Genomic DNA, 27,556 nt, shown 5'->3' with positions numbered 1-27,556 from the left:
GCGAAGCTTGTGTCATGCCCTTCAAACTCTCTACAGCAAAGCGATATTTTGTCAGATTCCTAACTGCTCTGAGCAAAGATGCACTGACTTTTCCACTGCACCTCTCACATGCCCAGGTGCCAGAGCAGGCAGCTAGTGCTGCTCCCACAAGTGCATGTGGGCGAAGTGCAATGGGACAAAGAGGCATATGATCTGTTCTCCACGTCATCAAAACGCCAGGTCAACAGGGCATCACTGGAACTGCTTAAATGCTCTAAACAGTAGGAACATGGACTGGGATCATGGAGAAGGCAAGTAGGGCAGGACATATGTCTGTGACTGGCTGCTGCAGCCTGCGTGGAAACCACTACCGCTTGGCCTGCAGTAGCAAGGGCGAAACCACCATTTGTTTAACACCTACTCTAATACAGTGGTGGATATGAGGAAAGATGGACACTGACAAGGACATTTTATGGTACATTTACTTGACTAGCACAGACAATATTTTAATAGAAAGTCTCTAAACACCCACTCAAACATGCAGCTTCTTTTAGAGTATCAGCCCAATTATGGAATAGTCTCAGTTGTAAGTGCCAGAGCAGATTATCCTTTAGTTACCGTTTGGTAAAAAGCGCAGCAGTGTCCCCCAATTTAGGAACAAATTGGAGGATACCAGATACATTACCTGTGTTAAAGTTTAGAACCTATTCTACAAACAATTTCATCCTGTTACACACAAATCCGATCCTCTCAAGTTAAATAACAAGGAAGATTTGAAGAGATTTAGGCTAAAATTTGTAAGTTTATTTGGCATTGCAACACAGAGCACAGCTACAGCTGATTTAGAAGCCTACATCTCATTTTCAAAAGAATTTAGGACTATATCCCACTGAAGTGTCTAAGCCCCTTTTTAAAATGATTGTAGGCTCCTAAATCAGTTGTGTTGCAATGCTAAATGTAGCAGTGCCTAGATAACCAAAGCCCAGATTTTTAAAGATATTAAATATAATTCTTTAAAAGCAAATCCCAGTGTGAAGAGGTTTAAGAATCAGGATTGTTTTAAGCTATCCCACCCCCAAAAACCCTGATGAAAACACATCCAGATTCATTCCAAGACAAGTATTCCACATTTAAATTCAGACTATATCATTATAACCATTTAATACAACAGACCAAGTGAGTAGAGTTCTTCTGTAAAGCGAGTTTTCACAATTCAGCATCCAGAACTGTGTGATTTAGATTTAAACAGAAGTGACAGAATAAAGAACCAATTTGACTGAATTCTCAGGAGCTACAATTATAGAACATAACACATTGTTAAAACTACAGGTAGAGAATTGGCAGATGATTTCATGAGGCTGCCGAAATTAAGAGAGCTGGATGACGTTTTAGTGACAGTTCACAATCTGAAACCATTTATCTTTCATCTGCTTTACTGCAGTATATCCCAGTCTTCATAAAAACATTTAAGCGATTAGCTCGATAATCAGATATCTTTGAGCCTTCTTGAAAACTCTGGCTGTAGACACCCACAATGTGGCCAATTTTTTTTTTAAATATATAAGTAAACATAATTAGCACCCAACAAAATGGGAACTGTTAGATGGAGAGTGCTTCTGAAGGTACAGCCCTATAAGTCACAGTAGTATCAGTTAAAGTGAATTAGTTAACTGGAACTGTAAAGTCAAGACAAGCTCTGTTAGCTGCTTGGTTGGGCAAACTGATGCAAAATAACCCAGAAACAAAAGCTTCTTGCAACATGTAATGCTTCAGGATAGGTCTACTTTGTAGCCAGGGATGTGAATGCAAGCCCATGTAGACAGACATTATTGGTTATCTGTTCTCCAATTTGCCACAAGCTAATTTAAGTGAACATCATGGAATGGGCTTTAGCACAGGCTGCACAAGCCTGCTTGCCTCCACAAGTACATGTGTAACTATGCTGAAGCCCCATGCCATAGCATCCTCACTGCTATTTTTAAATGAGTTAGCTAGAATACAACATGCACACATCTACACAAGGTGCTATTCACACCTGCGGTTACATGAACTCAGGTCCCAATAGATTAAAAGCCTTCACTTCACCTACAGAGGGTAGAAGTCACTTTACTACAAGCGATGATATCCATTTGTAAGCTGGAATTTTGCAGAAGACTGAACACCCCTGTGATTTTGCATTAGCTTAGATCTTATCTATTTTTACCTAGAACAGACTTCTGCCACCCTATCACAACTGACCATGCAAGAACTTCATCCACAGCTTTGAAACAGGCTCCCTTTGTTTCTCCATCTCTTCTTATAACCCTCTACCCTTGCCCCTCAATCTCTCCCCCACCACACACACTTTGGTCTTTATCAGTAATTTAATCCATGACCACATAAAAAGGATTTAGATTATATATTCCACTCTCTGGCACTTACAGCAGACTGTGGAGACTTTATAGAAGATACTCAAAACAGATATGTGGTGAAAGGCAAGTAATTGTTTAGTTATCCTTATCATTGAAGGTGGCAAGGAAGATCAAACATGGTATAGGAAGTTGTGCTGGTGACTTCACATTACCCTGTGCTTTCCCCCAAATGCCACAGTAGGGTACCAGCAGTTAACCTCCAGTTAACACTGGAGTTTTTTTTTTTTTTTTTTTTTTTTTTTTTTTTAATATTACTATTAGATATAAGGCCCCCAGTTTGTTGGCCCCCATTATGGCTCATTCTTCTATGGCCATAATAGCAGATGAACATAGGCAAATACAATCATGCTCTTAGAGAATGCTTCAATAGTGCAAGCCTTTCCCAAGTTCTTTTGTCCTTTCAGTGCAAGTTACTTCACATAAAATTGTTCACCACTGTACTTTTTCCAATAAGTGTTCTATGTTCTTAGCACATCACCTGTTCAATATATGGCCATACATTCTATAGTTCTCTGCAAGTGAAACTCTGCTCTGTTTCAGAGCCATTTTAAATCAGAACACTTCGCTTTTTCCCCATGCAATAAGTATAAAAATCTCCAAGTGTAAACCCTAGCAGTTACCATGTGCCTGCTATCAAGACTCATTTGTATATGCAAGTTTTTCCTGTAGCCTGCTGCACAGAAAACTCCAGAGGCTGCTAACATTTACATGCAGATGTGCATAAACCAAGGACATTGAGAGATGAGACAAGTGGAACAAATTTAGACCAAACGCAGTGGACATTTATTCCTCATTTGTGCAAGAGTGTAAAGATGCATTTGAAAATGGATGGGACAGACCCCTGTGGCTGGAGACTATAGCCTCTCCTTCATTTTGATGGCTTGGTTTACAATTATACTAAAGGAGATAAAATTGCAGACTCACCTATTTCACATGAATGTTGCTGGCAAATACACTCGTTTACAAAGTAAAATTTCAAACTACATTTTCACTGAATTCAAGTGAAGATTTTGTTCAAATAAGACACATACAAGTACAATTTAAAACCAAATGAACATTTGCAAATGTTTAGTGCAAAGTAAGCATGTAAAAGCTACATTTTATGAACGTTTGTGCTGATGTGTTTGATCATTTTTACCCTTTTACATCCATTACTTTTAGTTACATAAGGTTTCACTTACCTACATATGCATTGTGTTAAGTCCCATGCAAGTGGGAATAATACCATTAGGTTTTGTAAAATGTTGCTCAGATCCTCATTAAGTAAACTGCTTTTTTGGTTTAACAGTCAAGTTGCTGGCACACTACATCTCTTGAGTTCATGTAAGTGCTTTAACCTTACGTTTGTCTTGTTCAGGCGAATAGCCTTTTCTGATGCAAACTGAATTGCTCCATGATTCTGAAATGCAACTGTTTGTGAATGCAGACATTTAAGGACAAGCCACCATTAATTTTAGCCTGTAACAAACTGGTTTTAAAATTAAAAGCCTATTCACACAAAGTTATATGTAATGACTGTAGTAATCAGTTTATTACACAGATTAATCATTCTTGAACGTACAAGCCCCAGGGGAGCAGTTGGGTCTTTAAATATACACGAGTTTTCTGTCAAATGAATTTTTACCCTTACATCCAGAAAGACCTAAGCAGTTAAAAAAAACTTAAGAAAAATAAGAGCTATTAGCTATGTATTAACTGAGAAACCACATACAAACCAAAAAAGTATGAGGGAGGGGAGAGAAGAGTTGAAATAAATCAACATCACTTGATGCACTAATAGCTCCGATCCATTTAAATGTTGACCATTTAAACTTAGACCTTAGACACAGGATGTGGGTACAGGTTAATCTTGTTGGTCGTAATTTTTACCTAAGATGTAGATCCTTCAGAATAAAATGAATACAGAAACAGCTTTGAGTTCTTCACCTTGGTTTTCCATAACTGTTATGAGTTTAAAAGGATTCCATTTAAAAAAAAATCCTCCCACAAGTCAGTGAACTGTCTCCAGAAAACGATGAAACCCACCACTCCTCCCCCCTCATTTTATTACCCAATTTAAATCAATAAGGAATGCTTTTAGGCTCACAACTAAGTTATGACTGAAGAACTGGCTTTTCACACACACTTCTTTGCTAGGAGTCAATGTTGGTACGGGGAATACAGTATTTCTATTTTGTTGTTCCAAGTATGTACAACACGCAGCACTGCTGTATCAGGTAAACATGTGCACAGGGGAAGATGAGGCGTGGGCTCATAGAAAGCAGTCAAATGGAAATCAAAAGGACTTTCTCTTTCAGAGTTCCCCTATCTTTATTTGTAGAGGTTATCCAATAATTTCTTTAATTACATCGCATACTTCTGAGTCCATTCCCGAGCTATTCTGTTGTACCTGTATATATAAAAAGAAGATTTGCTTAACATACATCATCCACTCAAATGCAAGAGCTATTTTTAACTCCAATGGAATGTTCTACACATGCCTTTAAGCTAAGTTCTCTTCAGCATCATCAGAGCTTTCAGTCAGGTAATTTGAAGAGCAAAATAAAGTTTCATGCAAATAAGTGACACAACTTAACCCTTTATCAGGGCAGAGAGTAATCTTTGCCATGTTTATAATTATTTCAGCAAGCAGCAGTAAAACAGTCTTTGGGGCAGAATTGCATAAGAGATCTAGTGTTTTGACAGGAAGACTTAAATTTACATGTTTTCTAACCATTATCTTTGGGCAACAGTATGTTACTGTTGTAAATTTTATCTTCATAATAGTCTAAAAGCTCAGTATGATGCAATAACTATTTTGCAATGTTTTGCTTCTGCTCTCTCTCCAGTCATCGTCAGTTGTAAGGAAAAAGTAAGTTTCCCATAGATGCTGAGCTGCAAGATATTGCCAGATTCAAAACAGTGTTACAGCATTTGTTTATTTTGCCTCCAGCTATTATAGTTGACTATTTTGACAGAGCAAAAGATAGATGAAACCTGGGCCATGACAACTTTCAACTTTTAAGGAGCAACCTGCTCCTTACAGACCCAATCCTGCAGTCTTTTTGCACCTAGTGCACATACTGGGATCAGGAATTATGCACACAGGACATTTTGGATAGAGTCTTCAGTAAAAACTGCAATACCATCATCATGTTCAATGCACTACTAATATTTGGGACATCTCAATTCCACCTGTCACAAAAAAGTGAGATTTCTTTTGCAAACACTTCACTCTGTAGAGTGCATTCTTTTAGCTAGAGGACACTTGGCCACCTTATAATACAGAATTCCATCTGGATCTTTGTTTCAATAAAGCTATTTAGTCAACTTAACCCAAGAATGGTTCTTTGCAACGTAACAGGTTTTACTTAGACAACCCATTATATTAACTTAAACGTTGTTTAAACTGTTCAAAAGCCAAGTTCAAATGTGTTGATAGCACAAGAGTAATATATTTTCATATTCCTTCCCAAAATATATAAACAGAACGGAATATATATTCAGTGGATTTGTCACTTTTACAGTTGTACCTCTTGCCGAACTGCTGAATACTAATCACGCTGTTTTGATGGCAGACAAGAATCACTGACTTTGTCCAGTATCTGCTTCTGAATTATCAAACATATTATCCAGAAGTTTGCTTAATTTCACCTCCCTCCCTACTCACAGGTTGCTGAAGTGCTGTCTTGACTTCATTAGATGGTCGTATAAGGGAACTGCTGATCAGTTCTGGAGTGGGAACAGCTCAAGGTGGGGAATTACTTTACAATCATCATCATCAAGCAATTGCTCAGACAAGAAGTTCCCTTTTAAACTGAAGCAGTTTGAGTTACATTAATGCAATTTTTTTTTAAATTTTTGCAATTTGCTCCTTAAAAGCTTTTAAGTCTTCCCCACATCTCTCTACCACTCTTATCCTTCCCTTGCACCCTAAGTGCGCTGTCAATGAGGCTGAATCAGAGGTACTGGTTACCTCCGTGTTCACGTCCCACTATCTAGAACATTAGTGCTCCTGTAATAGCGTTTAACTTGTTCTCCTCTGCCGACTATATAGAATTGAAGCATAGACAGTGAAGGGCTTTTAAAGTGTGTAACTCAAACTGATGCTGCAAAATCTGTATAAAATATGGTTCTTAGTACAGATTACATTTGTGAGATTTTCACAGGTTTATCAGGGTATCAATCATGAAGGTAAACCTGTAGTTAAAGCAACTAAACAGATATAGATTTTTTTATGGGCTGAGAAATTAGTACACTGTTTTGTTTTGGGTTTTTGGGGGGGGGTGGTTAATGGCTTACTTAGAAGTCCCTCAATACAGACGAACTAGAAATATAAACTTCCCTGTAGCAATGCCATTAGGTACTACTATATTAAGACTAGTGTCAGTGTGCACTGTATCTACAGTGCCTCTTCTAAGCAATATCCTTAGAAGACCACGGTTTCCAACTGATCAAGACTACTTTAACAAATTCAGAGATTAGTTTTTTGTAAAGTAATCCCATTTTCTTTTACTTCTGGCTCCAACTACAGATTCTGTTTTCACATTAACTGAAGCATTTAACAGGTTTTTGGCTTCCATACTTACTTTTCTCTATCTGTTTTGTAGATCCGTGCAATCTCAGGCACTAAAGGATCATCTGGATTGGGATCACACAACAGAGAACAGATGGACAAAAGTACTAGAGAGAAAAAAAACCATTGCATTAGAATTTAAGTGCTGCTGAAAACACCTGTAGAAAGTAAACCTACTTGGTTGCTATTTTAACTCTTGATGTCTGGAGTTAAGATGTGACCACCACAACAAAACAGACATTAACACTAATGAATAGTAAATTCCAGAAAATTTAGCCAAATTACTTTATATACTAAAGTAATTACCATTTCGTACCTAAACTGAGGCTTTGCAGGACCATAACATTGTAATTTTGAGTACACCAGGACAGTATGGAGACAGCTGCACAGAACGGTTCAATTACAATTTGGAATCACCTTTAAAAAGGTGTCATGCAGTTAAAAAAAACTGCAAATATGTATAAAATTGCCGGAAAGGTCTTAAGACAAGATTTAAAAACAAACAAAAAAACCACACCACTTAATAGAAATTTAGGTCCTGACTTGCCTGGAAGATAACTGGAGAACTAATGACAGGTTTCAGAGTAGCAGCCGTTTTAGTCTGTATTCGCAAAAAGGAGTACTTGTGGCACCTTAGAGACTAACAAATTTATTTGAGCATAAGCTTTCGTGAGCTACAGCTCACTTCAAGTGAGCTGTAGCTCACGAAAGCTTATGCTCAAATAAATTTGTTAGTCTCTAAGGTGCCACAAGTACTCCTTTTCTTTTTGGAGAACTAATGTTATGACATAGTCAAAGAGTGAAAGAGCAACCGAGAAGGGGATGAGATTTTAAGACCAACTGTTCACAACTTCATTTTAATGTTTCAATATTCTTTGTCCATATTGCTACTCATTTAAACTTAAGATTAGACAACTGAGGCCATGTCTAGAATAGGAAGAGGGATCATATTTGCCAACATGTTTTAAACAATTTTAAAACACTGCTCTGCATCAAGTGTAAACAGGGAAAGTCATATTTAGAATGTAGCACAACCTTCCCTGTTTGAACTAAGTGCAAAGCCGTACTTAAAGACATTTGCTAAAACTTTCACCAAGTATTTTTTAATATGACTAATCTTCCAAGACTAGACATAGCCTGAGACAGCCAATAGGCCCTCCAGCAAAGCCAGGAAAGAACAGAGTTGACATTCTGATATTTCTGAGGTTTAAAAACAAGCAGGAAAAAAAACCTTGAACTTATTAATACAGAGGAGTAATATTAAGCAAGTTTTTAAAAATACACATCTTTACATCTTGCTATGACCTTGTCCATCTTATCCTTTGATGCTGCCACAGTAGTATAGACAAGGGCTCCCTCTGCCTCCCAGATGCCCCATAATTCCTACCACCAGCTCAGCTCCATTCATGGTAGCAACAAAAGGAGTCTTACTACACACAAGGCCTGCTCTGGGCAAGTTTAGACACGACATTAGCAGTGCTGTGAAATCTTAAACTTTGTATCTACACTAGCAGCTTGAAGTGCAAAATGAAATTAAATATTTTTCTAATCATACTATTTGATGTTTGCTCCATGATGGTTTTGGAAACTCCTTGTACAAAAGGGTCTTCTACAAGACAGCACATACTGTTGTCCCATACGCTGAGTGCAAGAGTAGGATGGATTTCTCACATTCTTCTTAGCATGACAAATTAAAGATGAACTTCAGAGCTAGAGTGAAAAAAGAAATGATCCCAGGTATTTGGGCCAGGTGCTTTCACTAGCCAAGTTGTATTGGGTGGGGATGAGAGAACAAGAAGTGATCACAGATGCTTGAGTTAATGCAGTTTTCACTGTATTATGGTAGACTCTTTACTAGTGGGGTACATTAGTGTCAAACTATAATCCCAGGTTTCTAGAAATATTTTAGGAAAGAACAAATTTGTTGATTGGTATAAAATTCAGGTTCTGTATTGGATAAATTCCTGCAGATGTGGGGTCTCTGAAAAGATCAACCTATTTCTTGTTCTGGGTTAGATTAGTGCCTCTTTTCCTCCAGCACCATGTTACCAGTCTACTAAAGGTCACTCTTCAGACATTTCTGGGTTATAATACCTGTGATATTCCAAGAGATTAGTTGAATTTTCATTGGACACACTATGTTCAGGAAACAAAATCCTTTAAACAGTATTCTGCATTAACAGAATTTCTGCACCCTTATCAATATCTGTACATGCAATTTTAGAAACCTTTAAAAGTTCAGGAATAGTCACTGTTTCAGACTAGTGGTCCCAATGGTCCAATATCCTGACAGCCCAGTCAGTACCAGATGTTTTGGAGGAAGGTACAAGAAATCCCATAGCAGGCAGTTATGGAATAGGAAAAATACCTCCCGTTCAAGCAGACTAATACATGTCAGAAGTCAGCTTGACATGACATGGTTTATCCTTTCCAAAGAAACTAATATCCTTATTACTGTAAGATCTGGATGTTATGCATAAAACATCCAGTCCTTTCAGAATTCTGCTAAACTCAATACCTTGTAGTTCCATAGGCTAAATGTACATTATGTGAAAGAGTATTTCCTTTTATCAATTTTTCCAATTTCATTCAATGTTCCCTTATTCTGCTGTTATAAGATGGTGAAAAGCAGTGCCAGTTGCATCTTCTCTATGCCATTGTTCTGAATATCAAGCCCTTTATTCGCCTCCTTTCTGAAGTAGTGTGTCTTTTCAATCTCTTCACATGAAGTTTCTGCTTGGCTGTAGTCACTCATTGCCTCAACTTATTCCACTTCCCCAGCCCCCCTTACCCCCCCCCTTTTTTTTTTTAAGTGTGACCTGAATAGAACGCAATATTCCAGGTGAGGTAATCTCATTGATTTATATAGTAGCTTTATTTTCAGTGTTGTCCATCCCTTTCCCCTAAGGATTTTAACATTACCTTTTAATCCTTGCAACAGCAGAGGTTTGATTTGAGCTGTCCACAATGATCTTCAGATTTCCCCCCAAATACCTAAGTTGTTAGACAATTTAGTACCCAGCAAGGTTCATGAACAGGTTTTTCCATTTTGCACCACTGTGCATTTGTTAAGACTTTCATCTGCCATTATGCAGCCCGTTCACATCAGTTGGTTAGGTTGGTCTTTGACCAAGACATTTGCAAGTTTTTCTCCCTTATTCTTTGTCTTGATTTTGTAGATCATTCATTACTACAGACATTGTTTTTTGTATAGGACCTTAGGACACCATTGTTAACTTTTTGTTGGTCTTAATCCCAATATAGCCTCTAGGCCTTTTAAAGAAAAGGCAAACCTACACATCTGCCATGCTCCAATCCTTCAGCAGAGTAGTGTTTTAATGAGGTCATTTGGTTTGCTAGCACTTAGCCACTGCCATTCTTAAGTGCTTTCAGAACTCTTGGATATAGACAAACCTGGCGACTTGTGCTTTAATCAAGTTGGTGCAGGCACTTCAGTTCTTGACAGCACCTCAATACCTGAGATGAGCAGATCTCTCTGAAACTGCAATGGTAGGGTTCCCAATCCTCCAGGATTGTCCTGGAGTCTCCAGAAATTAAAGATTAATCTTTAATTAAAGATTATGACATATGATGAAACCTCCAGGAATACATCCAGCCAAAATTGGCAACCCTACTCAGTGGTGAAGGCTGATGCAAACAAGTCATTTGGCTGCCCTACCATATCCTTATTGTTCAATTGTTCTGTTTAATCTCTAGTGATCCAGGCTACCTCCTATAAACTTGTAAACTTCTGTAAGCTTCCTGCTGCTGGTACATTCTTGTTAGCTCGTGTAAAAAAGCCTATTTGCTCTTCATAGTCCATTTTAGCTTTCTTAATTTCCTTCCTAGGTGTTTTGCCTACTGAAGTTAAGTGTTCTTCTCTTCACTAGGTTTGGCTTTCATTTTCTGAAAGAACAGTTTTGTTCAAGTAACCTCTTGAACACAGCTATTTATCCATATTTGTTTACTATGTGGCTTTCCACTTCCCTTTCTTCTTTTTGTTAAATGTAGGCATCTTTTGTGACACTTATGGTTCATTTAAGGAATCTCCATATCAATTTCAAGGATGACTATTTTCCCTACTTTTTGTTTGGAGGGAATTCAACTTTAATCCCCCTTGCTCCCCTTCTAAAGTTTAGCATGCTAGTTTCTGTCATTTTCTTCACTAAAGAGGAATTTAATTATGCTGCAGTCATTATTACCTAGTGCTCAACTATAGTTACTTCCTGAACCAAATCTTGTGTATTACTTTGGACTAAGGAGTAGCTTCTCCTCATACTCTGGAACTAGCTGTTCTAAAAAAATCATTTAAGGTGTCACAACATTGCTTCTCTATATCACATCCAATGTGACCAGCTTATATACAAGTAGGTGAAGTCCTCCATTACTACCATTTTAGATTGCTGCCTATTTAATCTCAGTATTGTGCACTCACTTTTTTTTTTTCTGATTAGAAGGTTAGCAGTGTAACCTTAACTAAATTTGTATTCTAACAGCTTTGAATTTCTATCTATAAACTTCATCTGGTCTTTCCGCTCAGAATCTCTACCACTAGATTTTATGGAGTCTTTAGATATAGTACTACTCCTCACTGTTACAGCCTTCTGTCCAGTTTAGTTTATGGCCAGGTGTTAATGTACCCCAGAATGTTAGGCAGTGTTGAAATATGGTGGGATACCAATTTCAAGATCCTCTTCCATTGCCAGGCATTCTAGTTCACCTGGACTTTTTACTGTTGCCATGAAAGTTAAGAGTAAAGAGGCGAAAGACTCTTCTCCCTCTAAAGTGTAATGTTTAGAAGTTAGGAAGTATATCTCTTAAGGTTCTCTATGTACTTAGTCATTCCATTTACAATTTCAGAGTTTACTATACTGTTGAAATAGAATCCAGCTCTCAGTTTTATCATCTCTGTAGTGCTGTCTTGCATATCACCACAGAATTACAGCTGACTGCAATTTAAGTAATAATGAGAATCCAATTCCTTCTATCCTGTGCATATCTCAGATTGTGTTTTCAGGCAGGTGAAAATTTGATACAGAAATCCATTATAGAAATATGAGCTCCGCAGTACTTGTTTAGGACTATTTTTAAGAGCAGAACTGCACCTTCAAGTAGTTGATGAAATTGGGATAAGATTCTTGGCTCCAGCAAGATCCCACTGCACCATTCTAGGAGCAGAGAGAACTTGTAGCCTAACTGACCAGTTGAGGATTCCTGGAGCATGGGGAAGTCCCGAGGAGCAATAAGTGCTTGAAGTGCCTCAGCAACTTGGCTCGCAGACTTCTCCCTTGGGGCTGTTGGCAGCTTTGAGACAGTGCACTCCAGAAGCCAAAATGGCCCCTGGGTCTGGAGTAGGCATAAAGTGACCTCCTCCCTCCACCCTTCCAGTTCTGTCTCAAGCACAGCTGTACCAGACTTAATAATCAAGCCATGTAGTACCCGAGTTAAAAATACAGAGGGGGAAAACTTCAAATGGATTTTATGTTGGGCCCTAGCTCTCATCTCCCTTCACAAAGCCCAATCAACTCTTATCTACATCCCCTGTCCTGTTACAATTTGAGTTTGGGTATATATAGTTAGGATACTCAATATGCTAAAAAATGGGCTGTGCTATTTACTAAGTCATGAATGTAATTTAAGTAGAGCTTTCAGCCTGACATCATGGGCATATCTCCTCCATTCTACCACTGAAGCCATCACAGGTTCTTAAAGACTATATTTTCCAGCTTGTCTTCCTACTCTGCAAGTGAGAGTTCAATGCCTGTTAAAGTTTGAGGCTCATGCACTAAGGAGACTAACTTTTGTAAGAGATAAGCCTATACACTGTATATAGCCTAAGGGACAGAACTTTTACTCCTAGAAGATACTACATGTCCCAACTGTCATGCCACAAATACAGGACACAGTGCCCAAAAAATGGGGTGATTATCTAGGTGCCTTTATTTTCCTTAGCTAATCTTGTTTATGCCTCCAAGTTTTAGGCTACACTGTAATCAATAGGTTCTTTTTGTTTTAAAAAAAAGTGAGAATGGAGAATACTGCCCTAATTTTCTGAATTCTAAAACAATGGTTCAGGTTCATTCAGAAAGATAATGGGCTCTTATTAGACCATCTTCACTATATACTGGACATAGCTTGTCATTGTCTTAGCCTATCTATCTATACTCCCATCAGTTAAAGAAGTATTCTTGATGCATGTGGCGGAATTCAGTTCAATATAAATTATTTCTTTTTAAGCAATACCAACTTGAGCACAACAAAGAATCCGAGTGTTAAAAATTGCAGTTTCTTAATTTGAGGGAATATGCTCAATTGTGAGGACAACTTAATTTCCTGACTTGAAACTTTCAAGAGAGTTATAAATTGGAATGTAGTCTACTTTAAATTTGCTTTTTAAAAAAAAAAAAAATAGGGGAAGAGTAGAGTATAGTAGGCTCAACCTACTATATCTGAATCCAGATATTTTAGCCATGCTTACTTAAAGCAAGCTACCATTAAGTAAGTTCTCATGTATAGGGACGGTACACAAAACAAGTTAATGATATTTCACTATAGTTTTCATAAGGAAAAAGAAGAGGCAAGAGCCTGTAGCTCCAAAATCCTTCTGGATGATGTTACAGTCACTAGGGAAGAGGAAAAACAGATTCAAAACAACCTTCCACAAGCCTAGCAAACACCAAATTTGAGTGTGAAAATATTCAGGCTTTCAAACTTAGGTTTACAAATTTAACCTTTCAGGAACAATTTCATGAGGAGATTATCAAGAGGCCATCTGAACAGGAATATGGCAAAATGAAATTACTGTCAATTAGAGTTGTATTTCTGCACAGTGATGAGGAATAAAATGAAACCCAGATGGATATGATTCAGGGTAAATTCTTTCAGCTCAGAGTCAAAGTGCTTCCATTCAGAGTGCAGGAAATACTTCGTTATGAAGGTCCCATGATGACCTGTTCAAGAAAGAGACTCCTCCAGCACCACAGCAATCTATCTATGGTGATGAACTTCAACTACTCAGACATCTGTTGGGAAAACAACACAGCAGGGCACAGATTATCCAACAAGTTCTTGGAATATATTGGAGACTTATTTCAGAAGGTGGAGAAAGCTACTAGGGGAGAGGCTGTTCTAGATTTGATTTTGACAAAGAGAGAAACTGGCTAAGAATTTGAAAGTGGAAGGCAGCTTGGGTGAAAGTGATCATGAAATGGTAGAGTTCATGATTCTAAGGAATGGTAGAAGGGAGAACAGCAAAATAAAGACCATGGATTTCAAGGTGGCAGACTTTAGCAAATTCAGGGTTTTGGTAGGTAAGATCTCATGGGAAGCAAGTCCTAAGGGGAAAAACAATTGAGTTTTTCAAAGACATTAAGGGCACAAGAGCAATCTATCCCACTGCATAGGAAAGATAGGAAGTATTGCAAGAGATCACCTTGGCTTAACCAGGAGATCTTCAATGATCTAAAAATCAAAAGAGTGTTCTACAAAAAGCAGAAGCTAGGTCAAATTACAAAGGATGAATAGAAACAAACAAGTATGCAGGGACAAAATTAGAAAGGCCAAGGCATAGAACGAGATCAAACTAGCTAGAGATATAAAGGATAACAAGAAAACATTCTACAAATACATTAGAAGCAAGAGGAAAATCAAGGACAGAGTAGGCCCCTTACGCAATGAGGGGGGAAAAACAGAAAATGCGGAAATGGCAGAGGTGCTTAATGACTTCTTTGTTTCAGTTTTCACCAAGAAGGTTGGTGGAGATTGGACGTCTAACAGTGAATGCCTGTGAAAACGAGGTAGGACCATAGGCTAAAATAGGGAAAGAACAAGTTAAAAATTACTCAGATGGTCTTCAAGTCACCAGGGCCTGATGAAATGTATCCTAGAATACTCAAAGAGCTGGCTGAGGAGATATCTGAGCCATTAGCAATTATCTTTGAAAAAAGTCATGGAATACAGGACAGATTCCAAAAGATAAAAAGGGAAATAAGGTCAACCCAGGGAATTACAGACCAGTCAGTTTAACTTCTATACCTGGAAAGATAATGGAGCAAGTAATTAAGCAATCAATTTGAAAAAACATCTAGAAAATAGTAAGGTGATAACTGTCAGCATGGATTTGTCAAGAACAAATCATGTCAAATCAACCTGATAGCTTTCTTTGACAAGGTAACAAGCCTTGTGAATAGGGGGGGACGTGGTATATCTGGACTCTAGTAAAGCTTTTGATACTGTCTCACATGACAGTCTCAAACTAGGGAAATACAACCTAGATGGAGCTACTATAAGGTGGGTGCAAAACTGGTTGGAAAACTGTTCCCAGAGAATAGTTATCAGTGCTTTACAGTTATGCTGTAAGGGCATAATGCGTGGGGTCCTGCAGGGATCAGTTCTGCATCTGGTTCTATTCAGTATCTTCATCAATGATTTACATAATGTCATAGAGAGTACACTTATAATATTTGCAGGCGATAAGCCGAGAGGAGTTGCAAGTGCTTTGGAGGATAGGATTAAAATTCAGAATGATCTGGACAAACTGGTCTGAAGTAAACAGGATGAAATTCAATAAGGACAAACGCAAAGTACTCCATTTAGGAAGGAACAAATCAGTTGCACACATACAAAACAGGAAATGACTGCCTAGAAAGGAGTACTGTGGAAAGAGATCTAGGGTCATAGTGGACCACAAGTTAAATATGAGTCAACAGCGTAATGCTGTTGCAAAAAAAGTGAACTTCATTCTAAGATGTATTAGCAGGAGTGTTGTAAACAAGACATGAGAAGTAATTCTTCCACTCTACTCCATGCTGATAAGGCCTCAACTGGAGTATTTGTCTAGTTCTGGACAAATTGGAGAAAGTCCAGAGAAGAGTGACAAAAATGATTAAAGGTCTAGAAAACAACGACCTCTGAGGGAAGATTGAAAAAAATGGGTTTGTTTAGCTGGAGAGGAGATGGCCGAGAGGGGACATAACAGTTTTCTAGTATATAAAAGGTTTTTATAAAGAGGAGGGAGAAGAACTGTTCTTCTGTTCTTGTCCTGTCTCAGAGGACAGGACAAGCAGCAATGGGCTTAAATTGCAGCAAGGGAGGTTTAGGTTGGACATGCTCCTTCTCCCTCATTTAACATACAGCAGAACTTCAGAGTTACTAACACTCAGGAATGGAGGCTGTTCATAACTCTGAACAAAACATTAAGATTGTTCTTTCAAAAGTTTACAACTGAACATTGACTTGATACAGCTTTGAAACTTTACAGAAGAAAAATGCTGCTTTTAAACATTTTAATTTAAATGAAACAAGCACAGAAACTGTTTCCATACCTTGTCAATTTTTAAACCCCCCCCCTTTTTTGTAGTTTACATTTAACACAGTACTGTGCAGTATTTGCTCTTTGTTGTTTGTCTCTGTTGCCTGATTGCATACTTCCGGTTCTAAATGAAGTGTGTGATTGATCTGTCAGTTTGTAACTCTCGTGTTCAGAACTCTGAGGTTCTACTGTATCAGTTTAAAAAACTGATAGTCTCAAATTGTCTAAAGGAATTTTAAAGCTGCCATCCCCCATCCTATTAAAGCCTTTTTCCTGCTGCTGTCCACTAGAGAGACTGGAAACAAGTTTCCCCAATACAGAGAAGTATGGTGATAAAGTAGCAGAGCACTATTACATTCATCAGCTCTTCTCAGGACAAGCTATTTTTATTCTGCCTACACTGAATTACACTTGCCCGCTATCGACAGTAACTTAAAACCATCCCAGTGCTGTTGAATCTGGCTATGGTCTCACCATTTGTTCCACCTCCAATATCAGTTATAAGCTTACAGATTCCTTTCCCATATCCCAGCCAAATGGTTGCATGATATGAAGGCCTCCCTTGCAACTAGATTTTTAGCTATATTTCCAAACCCTCCTACACCCAGTTAAGATACATTTGTGCTATTCTGGCCATATCCAAGTTACATTTGGAAAGTGAACAGGTTTACTGACCATGTCATGAATTAAGAGGACTTGCAATCAAAGATAACAATCCTGGAATCAGAGTCTTGGAATTTAAGGGGAATAGGTTTTTGTTTTTTTTTAATGGTTGCTGGCATACTATGCTCATTTGTCTAAAGTGAGTATCCAGCCTCTTGTGCGCATGTCCATCAAGCCCCCAGTTAAACTCTTGTAATACACTCTACGTGGGGCTAAAAGACAACATACAAGCTCCAATTCGTACAATGCAGCAGTTTTCTCCACTTCAGAGGAGAGCTGCTAAGATTATCTTACAAGTGCTCCATGCTCCCCACCTCTCCCAGAGGCCTCCCAAAAGTTTCTGGATATAATTAACAAACTTGATCCTATTCTTGAGGGCCTCAGTGGGCTCTGAATTTCAATGTCAGACCACCATGACATTCATTCCCTACTGGGACAGCTGCACCCACTGCAAATGCTGTAGCAATAAGAGTATAAAGGTGAAAGTTTCAGGAGCTAGCTAGAAACAGCATTTTCCTGAAGGCCCCAAACTTCATGGAGCTCTAGTTGAGAGCCTTAGCTAAATGTTCTAACAGAATGATGCAAAAAACCTCATGAATTCATGTTCCCGATAACTCAAGCCAAAGGAAAAGTGAACAAAATCTTGGATCATTACTGAAATTCTGTTATAAGTGGGGCAGATAGTAATGCCTACAGTAAAGATTGCCCAGCACTTTCAGTATCAGAAATGGAAAATAGGGTCTAAACTCTTTTAAACCAATCATTTAGGGTGAAGTTTTTCATGACATATCTGCCTCAAGAGCTGAATGTATTTTCAGTGAGATCTCCAGCTAACAGTTCAGCTATTTATGAGACAGATTAGGGGAAAGTTTTGCCTGTGCTTAAAAACATTACAACTACCTCACTGAGAAGTGCCAGTACCACCGTACTGAAATTTGGCAAGGGATTACTGTAATGTCAGCCAAATTTGGGAAGATTTTTATAGGAATGGTGAAAAACCTCAGCTTACACATGCTCAATAGAAACTTGTTAAGAGCATGGCAACTAAATTTTTCAAACATTTATCTGCAGTGAGCATACACGTTTCCCTAGATCAGCATTTTTCGAAGTTCAGGTCGCGATTCAGTTATAAGGCACTGGGTTGCTCTGGTCAGCACCGCTGACCGGGACATTAAAAGTCCCGTTGGTGGGGCCAGCCAGCTAAGGCAGGCTAGTGCCTACCTGTTCCAACACCATACTGAACCCTAGAATTGGTTAGCAGCAGGGCCGGCTTCTAGGCAGGGGGGCATGGGGTCTCCGCATGCTGCCCCCAACCTGAGCACTGCACTCCGATTCCCAGCCAATGGGAGCTTGGTGGGGCGGGAGAACGGTGTCTGTGGGCGAGAGCATCACAAGACCTCTGTGGCAGATGCAGGAATAGAAACCAATTCCTCAAGGCAACATTCAGCTGTCTTAACCAGGAGATCATCCTCTCTTCCTTCAACATCCTGCCAAATTCACTATACATCTTCCAGTTTCCTCAACAAAGGAAGCAGAAGTCCTACAAACAGTCTCCTTCACTATACAACCCTGACTCATTCCCAGAGGACAGTACCTGTGCATTGAATTAGGGAGGGATCACCCTTGCGCACCTCTGCCTAGGAGCCGGACCTGCTGCTGGCCCTTTCAGGTGCAGCACGGGACCAGGACAGGTGAGAAGCCTGCCTCTGCACCCCAGTTGTGCTGCCAAAGGCAAGTCTGCATCCCATCCCTGCGCCCCAATCCCCTGCTCCAGCCCTGAGCCCCCCAAACCTCTTCCTGCACCCCAAAGTCCTCATCTGCACCCCAACCCCCACCCCCCCAACACAGAGTCCCTCATCCCTGGCCCCACCCCAGAGCCTGCACCCCCAGCCCAGAGCCTTGTCCCCCAACCCTGAGCCTCCTCCCACACCCTGAACTCCTCATTCCCGGCCCCACCCCACAGCCCTGAGCCCCTCCCAAACCCCACATCCCCCGCTCCATTGGGTCACAGGCATCAACAATTTTCTTCAACTGGGTCTCCAGAACAGAAATTTGAAAACCACTTCCCTAGATAATGGATTATTCTCCAGCCCAGGGATGCAGGAATGAGATACTCCCTGCAACTGCTCCTCCAAACCACTAGAGGCACTGTGGTGTTGGGCACAAAAATGTGCAGTGCTTTCAATGCTTCCCATGCCTGCTAGTACACAGGCACCCACCTCACTAATACAGAGGAGGATTGGGGCAGAAGGGACTACCTACCATTAGAGCCCACCCCCTTCCAGAATTTGGAATCAAACATATTTCCCAGTTTAAACATTCCTTTGCTGCTGTCAAGCAAAGAGCTGTAAAACCCACTGGCAAAGCAAGAGAGCAAGCACGTGAGCACACACATGCACAGGCTCCATGCAGAGATAGCAGGAGAAAACTTATCAGTTATTTTAATTCGCTCACATCGTAGAATGCTGTGCTGAAGAAATAAAGATCCCAACGCCAATGACTACGCATGTGAAAGAGGTCAATAAAGGTTCTACACAGTTAAAGAAAATCAATTATCTTTTCACGTTAAGTTTCATACTTAGGAAATTACACAAAAACTGCAGTGAAAACATTAAGGTTGTTAAATCAAGCAACTCAAAAGCTAAGAAATGCCAGAGAGTTAAAGTTACCCATGCAACCTTAGTTCAGCCCCCTTGTGAATATGCATTATGCTAGAGTCTTTATTACATGAATGCAAAGAATCCTCTCCCCCCATAACCCTTCCCTAATTCAATGCACAGGTACTGTCCTCTGGGAATGAGTCAGGGTTGTATAGTGAAGGAGACTGTTTGTATGACTTCTGCTTCCTTTGTTGAGGAAACTGAAAGATATGTAGTGAATTTGGCAGGATGTTGAAGGAAGAGAGGATGATCTCCTGGTTAAGACAGCTGAATGTTGCCTTGAGGAATTGGTTTCTATTCCTGCATCTGCCACAGAAGTCTTGTGATGCTGGGCAAGAGAAAGTTTTGATGTTTTACAGGTGGCCAATAATTGTGTGTTCCTCATTTCCTGGGTGCCCAATCTGAGAGACCTGAGGTTTGAATTGCAAAAGTGCTGAGTGAGCACTCAACTGCAACTCCCATTGGCATCAATGGAAGCTATGAACATATCTATATATAAAAATTCCAGGATTGTCACTCTGAAGCCTAGAGTGACTGCTGAGTCAGCATGAAGCAATGGAAACAGCTACATCACAGGGGTTCTCAAACTGGGTGTCTGGTCCCCTGAGGGTGGGGTCACAAGGTTATTACATGGGGGTCACGAGCTGTCAGCCTCCAAACTAAGCCCTGATTTGCCTCCAACATTTATAACAGTGTTTATAAATTAAAAACACTTTTTTTATATATAAGGGGGGGTTCACACTCAGTGGCTTGATATGCGAAAGCGGTCACCATTACAAAACTGAGAACCTCTGAGCTACAAGCATGGCTGAAAGCTCTTTGTTTAGAATATCACCAGGATCAATCACTGGGATTCATGGTCTGTTACCATCCAATTTTTAAATTCCCAGACATTTTGAATATACAAATTATACCTGTGTGACAGCAGAGGCTTTCAACTATTAGTAAAACCATAAAATGCCAAGTATTCTGAAAATTCATTAAGATACTAAGACACAGAGCTTAGTATTCAGTGCAGGTTTTAAATGGTGTGAAGTAATGTGCAGAGCTACAGTGAAAGGTTAAAGAGAAATACTGAATAGCTACCCATTCAGTGGGCATAGTCCATACTGTGCATTGCATTAGGCAAGGATCCTGTGGGACAGTATGTGATCATGTACTTAAAGACTGTAGCAGAATACGTACACACAAGGGGACTGAATTAAGATTGCATGGGCCACCTTCACTGACATTTGCCTTAACAAAAAACCCATACATGAAAAGAATGTAATCTATATGTAATTTGGCAAGTGAAGTCATTGCACACAGCATATGCAAGAAAAGCCCCAGAAGTGGTTAAAGAACAAGTTGCATTACATTTGTCCAAAATAAGAGGTCTTCATTTATCCTTCCCTTATATCCTATGGTGATAGGAATTGCTACTACGAAAGGAGGTCCACCTATACAGTAGAACTTCAGAGTTATGAATACCAGAGTTACAAACTGACAGGTCAACCACAAACCTCATCCGGAACCAGAAGTATGCAATCAGGCATCGGCAGAGACAAAAAAGCAAATGCAATAAGTACTGTGTTAAATGTAAACTATTAAAAAAATAAAGGGAAAGTTTAAAAAAAGATTTGACAAGGTAAGGAAACCATTTCCATGCTTGTTTCATTAAAATTAAGATGGTTAAAAGCAGCATTTTTCTTCTGCATAGTAAAGCTTCAAAGCTGTATTAAGTCAATACATTTTTGAAAGAACCATAATGTTTGTAGAGAGTTAAACATTTCAGATTTATGAAGCTCCATTCCCAAGATTTTCATAACTGAGGTTCTACTGTAATTGAAGTCTACATATTGTTGCTGATGCAACATGCAACTTAAAGAACTTTCAGCCTGAGTCTTCAGCTACCATTGTAACTAGAGCAAATATCATTACAAAACAGCTTACAGAAAGTTTCTCCATTTCAGTTTATGAAAAATTAAAGAAAGCTATACAAACAGGGAAGAGAAATTAAGACAAGGCACCACCCTGCAAATTGGCAAGACATCTCCAAGGTGTAATACCCAAAAGTACCTTTGGGAACATGCCAGACCAGAGCAGTAATGTCTAGCCCTGCAGCCTCATCAGTGCCAGATGACTCAGAACATTATGTAAGAAGTCTTGTAGCACAGATAAGCTACAACCTGACCTAGGCAAAGATTCTTCCTAATTCTTCCTCTCACCTCCATCAGTTAGTGGTTGGCTTATGCCACGGTGAATAAAGCTTTATACACTATTTTCTGCTAAGCTCTTAACCTCAGTGACACGCTATAGTATTTAGTTCTACAAATTAATTATGCTTTGTATACAAATTATTTCCTTTTATTCATTTTAAGTTCACTGCCTTTAAGAAAAACTAGAGAGTTTAACCTGTTATCCTTTAAAGACAGCACTGATTATTCAGTTTGAACCTTTTTTAAAAGAAGGTTCAATCAACGTAATGGCTTTAACTGATTGTTAGAGCTGATCAAACAATCGGAGGGAACAGTTCTATCAAAAATCTGAAGATTGTGGAAGTGTCAATTTTGACAAAGGTTGAGAGAATAAAGGCCAAACAAATTGTGTAATTACACAGTTAAGATATTAAATATTTTTGTATACGTTTTAAACTTATTTTATTTTAAAGAGTCAATTGTTCCTTTCTTTGGTAAATTTTGACTTTGTTCCAATTTGGAACACAACAAACTTCAAAAATGTTGGAATTTCCATGGAACACCTTCCATTTCCTGATGAACTGTACTAATTGTGTACTAAGAACAAAGTTTCTCTAAGGTCCCTGAACGTCTTCCAGGGAACTTAGTCAATTCCCCACTCTGCCTCTACATTGAGAGCTGGCATTCAGAGAGGACATGGCAGGGCTAATATTTCCACTGCCTCCTTTTTAGCAGGCACTGGTGGTTTGTCTTCATATGACCATTTGGGTAAACTGTGTAAATTTATGAATTCCAGTTTGGGAGGATGAGCTCTTTATCAAACAACTCCATTTTGAATGTGGGGCTGAATGCTTTGATGATTTTTACTTCCATGCTAGGCTGAATTTCCAAGGAATATTGACAGGGCTAACAAGGGAGGGTCATTAAATCTTGATGATCTCTAGTCACATGGAGGCTCCCTGGGACCCCAAAAAGCAGCTACCACTCAGCAAATCCCAGTTTTTTAAGTCTGGACTCCAGGAGAACATAACTAAACAACAGATCATCTAGTTGGGGACTGCATCTCATGAAACTGATCAGGAGTCCTATGACAAAGGGAACTGGAAGTTATCAAAGAAAGGATCTCTCTGGCAATTTTGGAAAGAGATGGAAAAGAGACCAGAGAAATTCCATGTTGCAGAGAAGAAGCCATCTACAGGAGGGCAGAGGTGACAGAAGACTGACTCAAGTCTCAAAGAACAGAGTGGTGAGGAAATTGAGGAAGGGAAACGCCTACACAAATCTGTTAACATAAGAACAGCCATACTGGATCAGACCAAAGGTCCATCCAGCCCAGTATCCTGTCTACCGACAGTGGCCAATGCCACTTGCCCAGAGGGAGTGAACCTAACAGGTAATGATCAAGTGATCTCTCTCCTGTCATCCATCTCCACCCTCTGACAAAGACAGGCTAGGGACATCATTCCTTACCCATCCTAGCTAATGGCCATTAATGGACTTTACTCAATAAATTCATGGAGGTTCTCTTTTGAACCCTGTTATAGTCCTAGCCTTCACAACCTCCTCAGGCAAGGAGTTCCACAGGTTGACTGTGCGCAGTGTGAAGAACTTCCTCTTATTTGTTTTAAACCTGCTGCCCATTAATTTCATTTGGTGGCCCCTACTTCTTATATTATGGGAACAAATAAATAATTTTTCCTTATTCACTTTCTTCACACCACTCATGATTTTATATACCTCTATCATATCCCCCCTTAGTCTCCTCTTTTCCAAGCTGAAGAGTCCTAGCCTCTTTAATCTCTTCTCATATGGGACCCGTTCCAAACCCCTAAACCTTTTCTAATGCCATTATATCTTTTTTGAGATGAGGGGAACACATCTGTACGCAGTATTCAAGATGTGGGCATACCATTGATTTATATAAGGGCAATAAGATATTCTCAGTCTTATTCTCTATCCCTTTTTTAATGATTCCTAACATCCCTTTTGCATTTTTGACTGCTGAGGCACACTGCGTGGACGTCTTCAGAGAACTATCCATGATGACTCCAAGATCTTTCTCCTGATTAGTTGTAGCTAAATTAGCCCCCCATCATATTGTATGTATAATTGGGGTTATTTTTTCCAATGTGCATATTATTTTACATTTATCCACAGGAAATTTGCCATTTTGTTGCCCAATCACTTAGTTTTGTTAGATCATTTTGAAGTTCTTCATAGTCTGCTTTAGTCTTAACTATCTTGAGCAGTTTAGTATCATCTGCAAACTTTGCCACCTCACTTTTAACCCTTTCTCCAGATCATTTATGAATAAGTTGAATAGGACTGGTCCTAGGATTGACCCTTGGGGAACACCACTAGTTACCTCTCTCCATTCTGAAAATTTACCCTTTATTCCGACCCTTCATTCCCAGTCTTTTAACCAGTTCTCAATCTATGAAAGGATCTTCTCTCTTATCCCATGACAACTTAATTTACGTAAGAGCCTTTGGTGAAGGACCTTGTCAAAGGCTTTCTGGAAATCTAAGTACACTGTGTCCACTAGATCCCCTTGTCCACGTTTGTTGACCCCCTCAAAGAACTCTAATAGATTAGTAAGACATGATCTCCTTTTACAGAAACCATGTTGACTTTTGCACAACAATTTTTCTTTTATGTATCTGACAATTTTATTCTTTACTATTGTTTCAACTAATTTGCCCTGTACTGACGTTAGACTTACCCGTCCAATTGCCAGGATCACCTCTAGAGCCCTTCTTAAATACTGGCATTATATTAGCTATCTTCCAGTCATTGGGTACAGTAGCTGATTTAAAAAGGACAGGTTACAAACCATGGTTAATAGTTCCGCAATTTCACATTTGAGTTCTTTCAGAACTCTTGGGTGAATGCCATCTGGTCCTGGTGACTTGTTACTGTTAAGTTTCTCAATTAATTCCAAAACCTCCTCTAGCGACACTTCAATCTGACAATTCCTCAGATTTGTCACCTAGAAAAGACGGCTCAGGTTTGGGAATTGCCCTATCATCAGCTGTGAAGACTGAAGAAAAGAATTCATTTAGTTTCTCTGCAATGACTATCATCTTTAAGTGCTCCTTTTGTATCTCGATCGTACAGGGACCCCACTGGTTGTTTAGCAGGCTTCCTGCTTCTGATGTATTTAAAAAACATTTTGTTATTACCTTCTGAGTTTTTGGATAGCTGTTCAAACTCCTTTTTGGCTTTTCTTATTACGTTTTTACATTTAAATTTGGCAGTGTTTATTCTCCTTTCTATTTACCTCGCTAGGATTTGACTTCCACTTTTTAAAAGATGCCTTTTTCATCTCTCACTGCTTCTTTACATGGTTAAGCAACATGATTTTTTTTTAGTTTTTACTGTGTTTTTTAATTTGGGGTATACCATAATAGAGGGTCAACTTAAATGTGTCTTTGAGAAGTGTTCATGCAGCTTGCAGGGATTTCACTTTAGTCACTGTACTTTAATTTCTGTTTAACTAACCTTTTCATTTTTGCACAGTTCCCCTTTCTGAAATTAAATGCCACAGTGTTGGGTTGTTGAGATGTTCTTCCCACCACAGCAATGTTATTATATTATGGTCACTATTTCCAAGTGGTCCTGTTATAAGTACCTCTTCAACCAGATCCTGCGCTCCACTCAAGACTAGATCGAGAGTTGCCTCTCCCCTTGCGGGTTCCTGTACCAGCTGCTCCAAAAAGCAGTCATTTAAAGTATTGAGAAATTTTGTGTCTGCATTTCGTCCTGAGATGACATGTACCCAGTCAATATGGGGATAACTGAAATCCCCATTATTGAGTTCTTTATTTTGATAGCTTCTCTAGTCTCCCTTAGCATATCATCACTATCACTATTTAGATATGTATATTTCTTGTACTTATCAATATAAGGAGTAATTGTGTTCGAACCCTTTGCAAAGCCTGTGTATTATGTGCTTCACTTATGTGCCCCTGGAGAGGTACTATAAGCTAAAGTGCTCAAAAGGTTGGATTTCTGAAGGGTGTGCTTGAGCTACTGGGGTATCTTGGGGGTCAGAACAGACCTGGTCCCTAGAGCTGCTGGACCTGGAAGACCCACTTCCATGAAAGATTAATCTGTTTGAGGAAGTGTGCAAGGGAATATGGAGCCAGAGATGGTGGTTGGAGCCCACCGAGACTCAGGGAAGCTTAAAAAGTGTGTAGGTTCCAGTATGTTGGCACCCAAACAGCAGCCTGAGGAGTTTTACCAGACCTGTCACACCCTGCCTTTTATTTTATACATATTAAACATAAACCAGCCATTTGCAATTGTCCTGTTCTTATACACTTTAAAACTGTTTTGTATCCAGCTTCTCTAGTTTCCTTTTTTCTATTTTATATATGCTATTTCTACTCTTTGCTCATTGCTCCTTTTAGAATCCTCCCTGTATAGAGAAAAATGTTTTCGCTTTGGAGAAGACTGAGCTCTGTGTGGTAAAGTACACAAAGAAAACTAGATGGTGATCAAAGTTTCTGTAGGCAAAGGTCATAGGTAAGGAAATTGGGATTTTAATTTGACAGTCAGAAGACTGAAGATCTAGCTTATTTTCTCTGTTGATGCTGGATCTTCACTTCATAGCAGTGAATTTAACTTTCAGCTTCATGAACTAATCATGATCCCTGGTGAGCCGGCAAGTCGTGTGGTACTAGCTCTTTGTTTCCAACAGCTTCTGCAAGCGTACAGGTTCTTGAAGGCCACACTATATATTATAGAATATCTGGAAGTGAGCTAGCCTAACCGCCCCCATTAGGAGCTTTAGTACACAAGAGAAGAGGTAGCAGGAGCTGCCTTCATGGACCACCACCACCAGCATTAGGCGAACATTTAGAGAGAAGGTAAGAATGAACCTGGAAACCCATGTACTGGCGTGGGAGAGAGAGGTTGTGTCAAATTGGACACGAATAGCCCTTTAACATGTGATGTATTACTTGCCCAAAACTTCACAAATTATGATCCTCTAGTTTGAGAGAAAGCAAAATGTGTCCCACACAATGGCAGAGATGGTCATAAAAACAGGACATACCAAGCTGAGACTTTTCAGGACGTGTAGGGCAGTAGTTGAGGATATTGCAAGACAATTTGTTTTGTAACAATGATCTTAGCAAACCCATGCCTCCATGGTTTTATCATCGAGTCCCACTAAAAGATAAGAGTTTGTCCCTATGTATATTTTCCTCTGAATAAAGGAAGTCTGCTTTAAGATGTTTTACTCATGTAAATTGACTTAAGTAGTCTGATTTTAACAGCTTGTTTTCTTAGATATGGCTATATTATTCTAGAATAGCACCTATACACCATGAATTATTCCCTTCCAAGTAAAAAAAACCTACCAAAACAAGACTCTCCAATCCACATGCATCTCCCCATGGAGAAAAGATAAGAGAACCAAAACCACATGCCAGATGCATAGTCACACTGCTAAGCACACTACTGGAAAGGTGCTTATACTACAGTCATGAGGGTGGTATGAAAATTCACCATTACAGGCACTTTCCCGCCGCACGTTCTTAAACTCCTAAACATAAGTTCTTTGTTCAAATCCATTTGAACAAAAAGGAGAGACAAGCAAGACTGGATAATGAGATAAGAGTTACCGCTGCTTACATCACAGGGATAAATCAAGTACTCATTGGTATAATTGGACCATTAAACAGGGACAGTGTTTAAGATTCTAGATGAAAAGTACATGCAGCACTCATGGAATTAGATATTGAGCTGGAAGTTTTGACCACATAAGTAATCAGTAATAGGCAGGCAACAGTTTT

At 39.3% G+C, this 27,556-nt stretch overlaps 1 protein-coding gene across 4 annotated transcripts in view; it reads right to left on the bottom strand.

The window, feature by feature from the left end:
• Positions 1 to 1,536: 1,536 nt before the first annotated feature.
• Positions 1,537 to 27,556, bottom strand: part of UBE2D2 (ubiquitin conjugating enzyme E2 D2) — a 49,644-nt gene continuing 23,624 nt past the window's right edge. For 2 of the 4 annotated variants that reach the window (XM_043520150.1, XM_038412769.2), the window contains 2 exons: positions 6,959 to 7,052; positions 1,537 to 4,779 (listed from right to left, as the gene is read on the bottom strand). In XM_043520150.1, coding sequence (XP_043376085.1) covers positions 4,734 to 4,779; positions 6,959 to 7,052 — 140 coding nt within the window. In that variant the 3' untranslated portion in view covers positions 1,537 to 4,733. Of the gene's footprint in view, positions 4,780 to 6,039; positions 6,187 to 6,958; positions 7,053 to 27,556 lie in introns of all 4 variants that reach the window. The other 2 variants (XR_006283108.1, XM_038412768.2) reach the window with 2 other exon arrangements.

Source organism: Dermochelys coriacea, chromosome 8 (assembly GCF_009764565.3).
Source record: "Dermochelys coriacea isolate rDerCor1 chromosome 8, rDerCor1.pri.v4, whole genome shotgun sequence".
Taxonomy (NCBI): Eukaryota; Metazoa; Chordata; order Testudines; family Dermochelyidae; genus Dermochelys; species Dermochelys coriacea.
Note: the sequence above shows the minus strand (reverse complement) of the source record. Positions and strands in the feature narration are given on the sequence as shown.